Source organism: Hipposideros armiger, unplaced genomic scaffold (genome assembly GCF_001890085.2).
Source record: "Hipposideros armiger isolate ML-2016 unplaced genomic scaffold, ASM189008v1 scaffold_1663, whole genome shotgun sequence".
NCBI lineage: Eukaryota > Metazoa > Chordata > Mammalia > Chiroptera > Hipposideridae > Hipposideros > Hipposideros armiger.
The window spans coordinates 94319-107005 of NW_017733013.1; the positions used below are offsets into that span (position 1 = coordinate 94319).

Here is a 12687-nt window from a genome sequence, read left to right on the forward strand (position 1 = left end):
TTAGTGTCCATGGCCTTTGACAGATTTGTGGCTATCCGCAACCCACTACACTATGCTTCCATCCTCACCCACAGCATCATTGGCAAGATTGGAATAGCTGTCCTCACCCGGGCCATCTGTGTCGTCTTCCCTGTGCCCTTCCTTATAAAGCGGCTGCCCTTTTGCCATTCCAACGTCTTGTCTCATTCATACTGTCTCCACCAAGATGCAATGCGGCTAGCCTGTGCCAGCACCCGTATCAACAGCCTCTATGGCCTCATCATAGTCATCTTCACATTGGGGCTAGATGCCCTCATCATTCTCTTTTCTTACGTGCTCATCCTGAAGACTGTGCTGGGCATCGCTTCCAGAGCTGAAAGGCTCAAAGCCCTCAACACCTGCCTGTCTCACATCTGTGCTGTTCTCCTCTTCTATGTTCCTCTCATTGGCGTCACCATGATCCACAGATTTGGGAAGCATTTATCACCAGTAGTGCACGTGCTCATGGCCAATATCTATCTGTTACTCCCCCCTGTACTAAACCCCGTTGTCTATAGTGTGAAGACTAAGCAGATACGAAGGCGGATCATCCGTGTATTCCAGAGGAGAAAGAACAGGACATAGGGAAATGGAATTAAATGTAAGATGCAGAAAAAGTAGCCTTCAGCCGTTATAATACAATGCAGTCAAATTATACACATCTGGTAAAATGCAAGGGTGGGCAAGGCTTGTGAGTAAAGATACAACACAGGTCATTCTTTGTCTGCATATATTCCATTTGGGGATGTATGCAATTTGATATCTAGCATCACATACAAAATCTGATTTAATTGACATCATAATTTTTCTTTGAAACAAATTGAGCATCAATGATGACCAATTATCACCTATTTATCCAGATAAAACTTATGAGTGTTTATTCATATACTGTTAAGTAATCTTTTTCTTTAATTATCAATTAAATAATAATTATGATAAGGATTGTAGAAGCCCTATAGCACTGATGAAAGGCTGCATTTCTGAGATAATTTTATTTTTAAATAGAGCGAAGAAAACTGTTACAGAATCAAATAGTATTTATTTTTGTTTGGTGTTTATTGGGTAGAGTGCCTAGGATAAAATTAAAACGGACACATCTGTGGTTACTTAATTTGTACCTTTTCTTTTAAGGGCTATCACTTCTTTACGGATTTATAACAGTTCTAATTTTCTGCCATATACTTAATAGGCTAATAGGTGTTCTGTCTTTACTCTTTTGACCCAGCGTGAAGTCTGTTTTGCTGTGCACTAGAGAATCCAGCAAAAAACTTTACCAAGTAAAATTACTGCTGGGCTTTGTATGAGGACAAGTGAAAACGTTCAGCACTGGGAAGAAGTTAAGAAAGCAGTGTACACATGTGGGGGGATGAGTATGTCAAAAGCAAAGTGTCTTTGCATTGATGCTAATACTTGCTTTAAGTGTTTTGTTAATCATTAAACAATCAAGTTGCTAGGGGGCGTTATTTACTCACTCAATAAATATACATTTAACTCTAATGAAATGCCAGTCATGATGCCAGACCCTGGAGATACAGAGAAAAATGCACCAATTTTCTGCTTGATCCCTGGCATATTTCTCTGTAAGGAAAGTCATACAAATTAAAAGTTAAGTAGGTATTAAATGACAATATCACATTTAATTTGGTAATACTAACTAATAATGCCAGTTGCCTTTATATATTATCTAAATTCTTCCAACAATCTTTGAGAGTAGACATTATGAGCATTTTACACACGGGGGAAATGAGATTTAGAGCAGTTCAGTAACTTGCTCAAAGCCTTACAGTTTCTAAGTGGCAGAATTTGATTCAAATTTAGATCTGTTGAAGTTATAAAGCCTGTGAATTGAGACTCCACCCATGTATTAGGATTTTCTAAGCTTACAAGCTAATTCCAGGGAGAGGGTAGGAACCAGTGATTCTCAGATAGAGATGCATGGACGATAAGCTAGTAATCAATATTGTGAAATCCTTAAGGAAGAGGTTCAGCTTGCCAGGCTAAAACTAGACAGAGAGTCAGATTAAGACTAAATCTGCACGATTGACACAAAATTTATATTTTCAATGGAAATTACTTGAATATTGTTGGTTTGTGCAGATGAAAATATCAGCCAAGGCCTCAATATTGATGCTATCCAAATAGAAAACATGACTCTCAAACAGGACATATTATCATCAATTGGTCTGCAAGGAGAAAATAATAGAACTTTTATTTGTATTTAAGTTTATCTCATCCTTCAAAAATGTTTATTTTCCTTAATGTGTTGTTATATGCATAAGATAGTAATATTGTAATGTCTGTATATAATTTTTGAATGAATAAAAATAAAATATAAATATATTAGAGAGCATCTTTTTGTTCCCTTATACAGACGCATAACCAAATTTTGAAAACTACCATATACTGAAGATAAAAGCCAGCCACCACAGAATATATTGACAGTGTTCACAAACTGTGATAACAGAGGCAATTAGCTCTGTACCCTTCAAATGCCATTATTTTTTCATTCTCTGATGGGACCATGAGGTGGCAAAATAAAAAATCTAAATTCTTTATGGGCAACCTACATACGTACTTCATATCCTCACTCTGCAATCCTTTCTCTAGCACTTTTGTCTCCATTGCTATATGAAAACCATGTTTTCCATGGCTTGTATCTATTTCTAATTAACAGATCAAATATTTCCCCTCAAATCTCCTGCAGCTTGATTTATTTAGATAAATTAAAAATATTTACAGTCTTTTGCTTGCTAATCTCGGAGCTAGAGTAATGACATGGTTTCAAATTGTGGCTGTGCCCACTTAACTAATATATGAAGTTGGCCAAGTAACATAAACCCTTTGTGCCTCAATGTGTTTTTCCAATTGAGAATAATTAATAATAATAATAATGGTAATAATAATACCAGCTGATATTTATTAAATACATTTTATTTCCAGGCCGTGGGCACAGCCTTACATGCATTGTTTTTTAATCTCTGTAACTTTATAAAATAACCAACCCTACCTAGATTTTGTAGATCAGGGCAATTAGCATTAATAAATTACGTATCTTGCCCAGATAACATAGATAATAAGTGACACATCCAGAATTTAAACCCAGGGGCATATGACACCTAAGCCCTTGCTCTCAATATATTCACTTATGGAGTTAATTCCAGAAGTAATGAAACCATGTCTAAAATATCAGTTATTCTGGTTATTTTTTAGTAGATGGTATTGTTATCAAACAGGTTCAGCTGCTTGGCTCAGGAGCCAATGATCAAGAAACAAGGGTTGATGGAAAGCAAAGTAGATCTATTCAAAATGCCGACATTCAGGGAAGATGGCAGACTATTGTCTCAGAGACCACCTTCCCCCTTCCTAGAACAGTCAGAGGTTTTATAGGTACACAAGAAGGAACAGAACAAAGGAAAGGGGGAGTTAGTCATGCTACTGTCCTGGTGTCTGGTTTGTTCTGTGATGGTTATCTCAAACCTGGTGGTAGGGGTGATTCATATGTCATGTGAATTGCAGCCTGATTGCAGGTGTCTGGATGGATGGCTGAATGCTGACTCAGTTTCTTGCAAGTTATTGTTCTGCTGATTAACAGATTGATGAGGTATGCGTGTAGCCTTGGGAAAGCAGACCAATTTAATTGGGCAGTGAGGGAGAGAAACACAGAAGAGGGGAAAAAAGCCACAAATGGAAAGTAAATCAAACTATAATTCAGTAAACCAAACTAGATTGCTAAATCCCTAAAAGTATACCATGACCCTTACAGTACTGCAGCTAGTACTACTACTGCTGATACTGCTGTTGCTGTGGCCATCATCATCTTCATCTTTAAAGGGTAAAAGTGAAAGTGACAGAAAGGGACATAGGGAAACCCACAAACTCCTTCACCAGAAAAATTGTTTCTGCCTTTATGTACTTAAGGCACCAAAGACAACAGCTATGAATACATTTCTATCTGTCTCTAAACTGTAGAGTATGATTTAGAAATTTTTGGCATAGATTAAATTTCAAGCATCGCATATGGGTGAAAACACCCAAGAACTGAAAGTTGTCAGAGACTTGTTCATCCCCTGAGGATACTGGTCAATTTATGCTGCATCTAAGGACATTTCCCTCAAGTCAAAAGAACAGTTTGAGACCTACCTAGCCTCTTAACAACAGGAATAGCTCTGGATTGCACTCCCTGCTCCAAATTCAGGACTGTGATTGTGTTGGCTAACTCTTAACAAGTGCCTCCAGGAGTGATAGGGCTCAACTCTCCCTGCATAGTGCAGAATATTTAAATGCTATATTATGCTTTATGATTTTGTTAAATGTTAAATTTTGTTTCTTATAGAATTAAAAAATAAAGCTTTTTTAATGAAACTATCTAAGATTAATTCAGTAAGGGCTGTTGAACCTGAAAGCAGTATTAAAATGGAAATACTCATTTCTTGCATGCATACTCTTGCTGAATTAATCTTAACCAACCTAGGGTCTGTACTAACAAACTTCTAAACTCCATACTCATTTGAGTAATAGATAATGACACTCACCACTCAAGTCACAAAGACTCTTTTATCATAGATTTTTAACAATCAAACAGTAAATTAGAAAAAGTCATTTGGACCATGTTAAGGGGTACAAATAGCTCAGTGTATACACGTGCCTTTGTTCTTTTTATTTCCTATACTTAGTTTGCTTGCAAGCAAAACCCATAATGATTCTTTAAACCTTTATTATGAGTGTCTACACCACTCAGCCTAACTCATTTTATCTAACTCCAACAACATAGATGATGTCCAACATTCTCCAGGAAATCTGCCTACCTGAGCCTTGACCAACAAATGAGTGGCTCTGTGCCTCATATCTTCATCTGGAAACAGTACATTACAGCCTCCCTCACAGGGATGCTATAATTATCAAATAAGATAACATGTAGAAGTCTCTGGCACTGTTTCTTCTACTTAATGGCCAATCTATAAATGTAAGTTCTCTTATTCTCTAACATTTGATATTTTTGAACACTTTTTATAGGTTCACAGCATTTCAAAGTTTATAAATAATTGTATTTATATGATTAAATTTAATTTTGTAACAATACTGGATGCCAAGTGATATCATTTCCATTTTCAAAATTAAAAATTGCAGTTATGAGAAGGTAAGAGAATACCCACTGTCACACAGGGAAGACCTAAAACTCACCCTTAATTTTTTATCCCAAATTATGCAACACAGTTGGCCCCTGCTCAATTGTATACATTTATATTCTTAATCCTAAAATCTGATCATTTTTCTGATTCATATATTATTTAATAATGTATTATCCCCAGGTGTTTTCTTATTATTTAATAAGCATAGTTCATTTTTTTCCCTATTAAGCCAATGGAGGTCATTCCTAACTCTTGAGCTAGAATGTTAAATTAAATCAATTTAATGAGATTTAATTTAAAAAGCATAAAACTAATAAACAATTTCTGTCCAAAAGCATTATTACAAAATGGAATTAGTGATATTCCCTGCCTTCAGCTGTTATATGCCAACTCATAAATGCAGGGCTACAGCACAGAACATTGAATGGCTCCCATTAATGTCACTCTTTCTGTACCGTGCAAAGGCAGTTTAGCACAGGGATAAGAAAGTATGCTCTGAGAACAGGCAAATCTATCTTTGCCCTATTCAAATCACACAGAAATGTGAAAAAAATATATAAACCTTTATTTTTCATAGCCATAAGAGCTTTTACAGAATAGATTCTTCCTCTCTCAAACAGGCAGACCCTAACCCTCTGCAGTGATCTTGGTTTGAACAAATATCTGGATGATCTTCCTTCGTATCTCCTTGGTCTTCACAGTATAGACTATGGGATTTAGCACAGGGGGTACAATAAGGTAGGCATTAGCCATGAGGGCATGAGTCAGCGGTGAAAGGTGCTTTCCAAAACGATGAATGACAGACACCCCGATGAGTGGTACATAGAAGATGAGTACAGCACAGATGTGTGAAACACAGGTGTTGAGTGCCTTCAGCCGGCCCTCCCCTGAGGTTATGGCCATTACTGTTCGGAGTATGAACACATAGGAAAGGAGGATGGAGAGGGAGTCAGAGCCCTTGGTGAAGATGACAGCAATGAGGCCATAGAGGCTGTTGACACGGGTGCTGGCACAGGCAAGGCGCATGACATCTTGGTGGAGGCAGAAGGAGTGGGAGAGGATGTTGGAGCCATAGAAGGGGAGCCGCTTGATGAGAAAAGGCACAGGGAAGACCACACAGACTGCCCTTGTCAAGATGAGTACCCCTGTTCTGCAGACAACACCATTAGTTAGGATGGTGCTGTACCTGAGGGGGTTCCAGATTGCTACAACCCGATCAAAGGCCATGGCCACCAGAACACCAGACTCAATGGCTGAGAAGGTGTGGATGAAGTACATCTGAACAAGGCAGGCATCAAAGGTGATGGACTTGTAGTTAAACCAGAATATGCCTAGCATAGAAGGCAAAGTACAAAGGGCAAGTCCCATGTCTGCCAATGCCAGCATACACAGAAAGTAGTACATGGGGATATGGAGGGACAATTCAGACTTGATGGTAGAAATGATGACACCATTGCCAAAGAGGGCAATGACATATATAGCACCCAGTGGGAATGCCATCCAGTAGTACTTTTGTTCAAGCCCTGGAATTCCAGTTAAGACAAAGTAAAGGTGTTGGAAGTGAGAGTGGTTATTTTCTGCCATGAGGCCAATGTGACAAATGTATGAGGAAGGAGCTTGTGAGATCCTGATAGGTGGCTTCCTAAAAATACAGTAATAGGGATTAACAAGATATTAGAATCTGACTTCCCTGGGAATTGAACCGTTTTATTTTCACATGGGTTGGGGAGAGTATAAGGGAGCACTTAACCCCTGAAACTACTAGTCCAATATATATCCTGTTAAGAAAGCTTCTACTGGCCCAAGGGGAAAAGACCCAAGTACAAATAAGTCATATTCAGTTAAAGCACACACTGTAGTGCCAATACATTGGGTAAAACATTCTGCCTCTCCTGACCTTTCCTCCCTTTTCTAGTCAATAGTTTATAAGCTGTTGAATCAGAAGCTGAGGACGTAATGATGAAGAACCAATATAAATATGAATTATTTGTTCCCCACAAAGGATGCCATTCCCGCCCATCACACTCCTAGGCCCAGCACTCTCATGAAGGCAGCGAATCTTGCATGTAGGGCAGGGATGGAAATGCCCAGTGCGCATGCCTATGCTTTTATTTAAGCATGACGCTCCTTCATTTCCCCTGAACCTGGATGTGGCCTCAGAATAATTCTCACCCGGGAACCTCAGCCAGCCACTTCTAACCATGGAAAATGAAATTGTATTTTTCATCTCCAATCTACTGAAATCTTTGTAGAAGGGGGAGCAAATTATACTTATGAAAGCAACAAGAGCAATTCTCTTTTTAGAGTAACTCAATTTATCCCAGAGGAAGTGAGCCCCCACCCCCACCCCCAAGGCTTACCTGAAGCTTTTTTTAGGCTCAGGATCATCTGGCAATTCTATTGCTAAAGCACAGTGACCATTCATAATGGCATGTTACACTCTGGTTGAGTCAGTATAGAAGCCTTAGTAGAGATCTGAAAGACATACTCATGTTGCCAGAACCAGTAACTGTATTCATTCCAAAGGCCCCCTGATAGGGTCATTCAACTTTAGACCGGTCAGAGGCAGAGTATACTGTCTTTGAGAAGCTCTCAACCTTCAGACATTCATCAGTTCCCTTCATCAGTTGACTGGAATCAAGATGACTAAGAGCCAATGTAGTGTTAAGAACCCGGACTGTGGAGCCACACATCTTGTAACGTTCTCTCCAGGGCTGTAATCAGATTACAGTTACCTTGCCCCTCAGTATAGCCCTATACATGTAACATGCGGACAAGAATAATCCTAAAATACAGGGGCCATGTGAGGATTTAAAACACAAAAGCCTTTGAAAACAAAATGTGTGCTTTTTATTATGATTACTTGGAATAAAAAGTTATTCTCTTTATATGATCTGTGTTTATGTTGGGTTTTTCATTTGTTTCTTTCTTGTTATTTGGTTTGTTTGTTTGTCTGTTTGGACTTTTTGACCAGAGTTCTTTGCAGTTGGTGGAAGTGAAAACTGACAGACTTTTTTCCATCAGCCAAAAAAAAAATTCATATTTAATTTTGTATCTTTTATAACTTTTTAATAATTTACCCTCTGCTCTGCATATATTGAGTGTCTCAACCCGAGGGTATCTGTAAACCTCTGGTTGACCCATGCTCATGATGCATCAAAAAACAAACTATAACTGTTTTTGAAATCTCCCAAAATATCCTCTTAGAAAGATTTCTGATTCAGATTTCCCCAGCCTTAGCCAATGTATTTTTCTTTTTTCTATAAAATATCCGTTTCTTTCCATTGCTTTTATGAAAGACAGCTAGCTGTTGGTGCAAATATCTGGACTATCAGATTGCCAGCATGTATTTTCTGTCCTTCCACTAAACTGTTATTTCAGTCTTTGTGTTTTGATGGGTTTTGAGAAAGAAAATGTTTAAGTTTTCAAAATAATTGTAATGAAGAAAAGAAATGAGAGAAAAGTTTAAGAGGTAAACAAATGAGAAGGGGAGAAGAAAATAAGGGAAGGGAAAGAGAGAAAAAGAATAAAAAGAGAAAAACAGAGATCCAATGAACAGAAGTAAAAGTTGATCTATTCCACACTTCACTAATAAAGACATTGAAGTTGAGATAAAGACAATAACTTTCACTGAATTAAACACCCTGTTAGTAGTAAAACAGCTGAGAAGGGGAGGAGGATGTGAGGCAGAGCCTTGTTGAGAAAAATTCAATGAAGTTCAGTGGGGGATTGATGGTTCAGTTAGAGAAGACCAAGCCAAAAGGCACCTCTTGGCAAAGATGCTTACTCCCTGATGTAAGTCCTTAGATTTTGTTCTTTATTTATATTGCTCAAGATCTGGAAAACAGGTAGAGTTCAAGCCCTGAGAAGATTAGGTTCTTAGATCTCAAGTTCTTACTTTGGAAGCTTCATCCAGCCCTGACCCTCTGCTATACATAATGCCACATTTAAGGAAAAATAGACTGTGTAAGTGTTTTATATCAGCTCCCCTAGGCTACCACAAGCTACATAAGTTCATTACAGATCCTAGGTTGAAGGAGCAGGTGAACAATAAATAAAATTGCAAAATTTGAGGGCTAGCGGGCGCCGAGCGGGAGCCGCGCGGGAGCAGCGCAGCTACGGAGGCGGCGGCTGCAGCGGCAGTTGGCATTGGGAGCCGTTGGGACGCCTCTGTGGCAGCTGATGGCACAGGTGGCCTGCGTGCCCGCGGACAGAGGCGGCCGGCCCGCCACTGCAGCCTTAGCGCCCGCGGCCCGGCAGGCATCAGCTAAACAATCAAATGCATCAATCTGATGTTGAAGTTGAAGACAAAGAAACTAGCATTTCAATGGAAGATACTGACCATGAAGAAAAAGCCAGCAATGAGGATGTGACTAAAGCAGTTGACATGACCACTCCAAAAGCTGCCAGAAGAGAGAGAAAGAGAAAGGCAGAACAGCAAGTAGAAACCGAGGAGGCAGGAGTAGTGACAACAGCAGCAGCATCTGTTCATGTAAAAGTGAGTCCTAAAAGAGGGCGACCTGCAGCTTCAGAAGTCAAGATTCCAAAACCAAGAGGCAGACCCAAAATGGTAAAACAGACCTGTCCTTCAGAGAGTGACATGGTAACTGAAGAGGACAAAAGTAAGAAAAAGGGTCAAGAGGAAAAACAACCTAAAAAGCAGCTTAAAAAGGAGGAAGAAGGCCAGAAGGAAGAAGATAAGCCACGAAAAGAGCCAGACAAAAAGGAAGGGAAGAAAGAAATTGAATCGAAAAGCAAAAATTTAGCTAAAACGGGGGTTACATCAACCTCTGATTCTGAAGATGAAGATGATCAAGAAGGCGAAATGAAGAGAAAAGGTGGAAGAAACTTTCAGGCTGCTCACAGAAGGAATCTGCTGCAAGGCCAACATGAGAAAGAAGCAGCAGACAGAAAACGCAAACAAGAGGAACAGATGGAAACTGAGCAGCAGAATAATGAAGGAAAGAAGCCAGAAGTTAAAGTGAAGAAGAGAGAAACAGCAATGGATTCTCAACTTCAAAGGATACATGCTGAAATAAAAAACTCACTCAAAATTGATAATCTTGATGTGAACAGATGTATTGAGGCCTTGAATGAACTTGCTTCACTTCAGGTCACAATACAACAAGCTCAGAAACACACAGAGATGATTACAACCCTGAAAAAGATACGGCAATTCAAAGTGAGTCAGGTTATCATGGACAAGTCAACAACGTTGTATAACAAGTTTAAGAAAATGTTTATGGTTGGTGAAGGTGATTCTGTAGTCACACAAGTGCTGAATAAATCTCTTGCTGAACAAAGACAGCATGAAGAAGCAAATAAAACCAAAGATCAAGGAAAGAAAGGGCCGAGCAAAAAGCTAGAAAAGGAACAAACAGGCCATCCAGTGGAGAGAGAGAGAGAGACTGAAATATCTCTGAAGGAGTCTACACTAGATAACTAGGTTGACATCCCTGGAATATAAAGAACATTTGAGAATTTTCTAATGGTTTTCGTTTGAAATACATAGACTGTTGAAAGTTTTAAATTTTTATAAGCATAGGTTTTGATGTTTAAAACTTGTTTCGAGGGAGAAAATCCCTTTATCTTTGTTTAAAAGTAATTAAACATTGCTTAATTGTACTTGTGCAGTATTAACAGCTACATTGTACAGTAAATGTGAGGGAAAACCCATTTAAGAAATGTTGAGCTGCTTTTCCAGACATTGGTTGTAGCATATTTTCAGTTAGTGTGTGTGTGTGTTAATGTGTAATTGATAATAGAAAAAAGTTACATTTTTAAAACTGCTACTTGTATAAACCTTTCCTGTTTTCCCAAATACTGTGGGTTTTGTGCATAGTTTTTACAAATCTTGGATTTACCAGACTGTCTTTTCACTGTTTGTGGGTTTTGTAGAAGGTATGCATTTTTATGGTAGATAAAATGTTACTTCTATCCCACTCCCTCCCTCTATCTAAAGTTAACCTCGGTCTCCATTTTGCTACATTATCCTGCTGCTTTGTACAACGTGTAATCTGTATGCCTTTTTGTATAACAACTAGATGTCCAACTGACAATTCTGAAAGGTACAAAACTCATGTTAACTTTTGAAGGTAATTGAATTTTGTGGCTGGGAATTCAGTGAAGTCACATGACTTTCCTGCAGAGAACAGAATGGGTGTATATAGGAGTGATCTGTCTTTAGGGTTCAGCCATCTGAGATCCTTTACAGGCACTAGAAGCTGGAACTGAAAACTAAATGAGAAAAGTTTATTTTTGAGACATTTCTGAATTTTTTAAGAAGTCACATTCATTAAGAAAGTCACTAAGTAGTATTTTTTAAATTGGAAAACAATCTGTGATGCTTATGCAGTAAATAAAAGTAAATACTATATAAGGAAACTAACCTATTTGAAAACATGGCTATATCAGAAGGAAGTTTTTATTTCTGTATGATACATGTGACAAGATTGCAAAAGGTGGAAACAGTGCTCTGAGGCAGTAGACAAAGTAAAGGAGTACTTTTTGATGGTCTGTATATTCATGTATATGGACTAAATTAGGGTGAACCAAGGTTAACAGAAAATTTAAGGGCACCTTAACAGAATTTCTAAGATTTTTTATTAGGTCAGTTGGTTTTTAGTAGCTAAAAGTCACTTCTCATCTTTTGAAACTATTAATATGGGAAAAAGGCTTTTAATATGTCAGTGTTTGCATGTGACATGCATTGTATGTTGTGACCTCAGATACTTATTTTCATCTAGATGAAAACTTTGAATTATTTCAATAATTGGAGCTTTGCTTTTGCGAGGTCTTACCATGGAACCTAGGACCCACTGTTTTGAGGGAACTCTTACTACTATCCTTAGTAGAATTAAAATTTGGACAGATTTATTCTAGTTAAGACATAAGTGTCAACATGTAAATTTTGTTTTGATTAAAGAATTTTTCTATTAAAAAAAATTTGCAAAATTTCTTTATTGTATAAGTAGCAGTAAACAAACAAACACAGTTCTATTTGCTGTAAGTACTAGGGAAACTTCCAGGTTTCCAGGAATTCTAGAGTGTTTGTGGGTGATAGAGTAATAGACTGGCCTTAAAAGGAGAAGTTTACTAATAAAGTGCTTCTTTATACCAGGATTGTATGATAGGCAGGGAGGACCTGATGAAATAGGAAGAAAAGACTTCCTGATCTAGAGATTAATTATAACTACCCCTCACCTGATGGTAGAATCACAGATTCCCTTCTCACGGAGAAAATTCTCAAATACCAATCATTCTAAGGTTCTAGATGAAAATATTTTTTAAAGTTCAGTGTATGTCAAAGGACATATTGGTTTTTTCCATGTCTTGGCCACCGTAAATAAAGCTGCGATGAACATCAGAGAGTAAATAAAGAAGGTATGGTACATATACACAATGGAATCCTACTCTGCCATAGGAAAAAAAATGAGAGTGCCATTTGTGACAACATGGATGGATCTTGAGATTATTATGCTGAGTGAAATAAGACAGATGGAAAAAGTTAAGAACCATATATATGACTTCACTGATATGT

The 12687-nt window shown here is 38.1% G+C and overlaps 2 protein-coding genes and 1 pseudogene across 2 annotated transcripts in view; 2 read left to right on the forward strand and 1 right to left on the reverse strand.

Moving 5' to 3' along the window:
• The window catches only part of LOC109377955 (olfactory receptor 51H1-like), a 914-nt gene extending 311 nt beyond the window's left edge, over nt 1-603 (forward strand). Inside the window, exon 2 of the mRNA XM_019634430.1 lies at nt 5-603. Within this exon, the coding sequence (XP_019489975.1) occupies nt 5-603 (599 nt within the window). The remainder of the gene's footprint in view (nt 1-4) is intronic.
• A 5171-nt stretch (nt 604-5774) lies between these two features.
• Nucleotides 5775-6731, reverse strand: LOC109377966 (olfactory receptor 51H1-like). Its single transcript, XM_019634441.1, has one exon. The coding sequence runs from the start codon at nt 6729-6731 to the stop codon at nt 5775-5777; it is 957 nt and encodes a 318-aa protein (XP_019489986.1).
• Nucleotides 6732-8879: 2148 nt separating this feature from the next.
• On the forward strand, nt 8880-10593 carry LOC109377956 (PC4 and SFRS1-interacting protein pseudogene; annotated as a pseudogene).
• The last annotated feature ends 2094 nt before the right edge of the window (nt 10594-12687 follow it).

What these genes read in the sequence shown, in the direction of transcription:
- LOC109377966 (XM_019634441.1), bottom strand. Translation starts at nt 6,731, where the DNA reads ATGGCAGAAAATAACCACTCTCACTTCCAACACCTTTACTTTGTCTTA.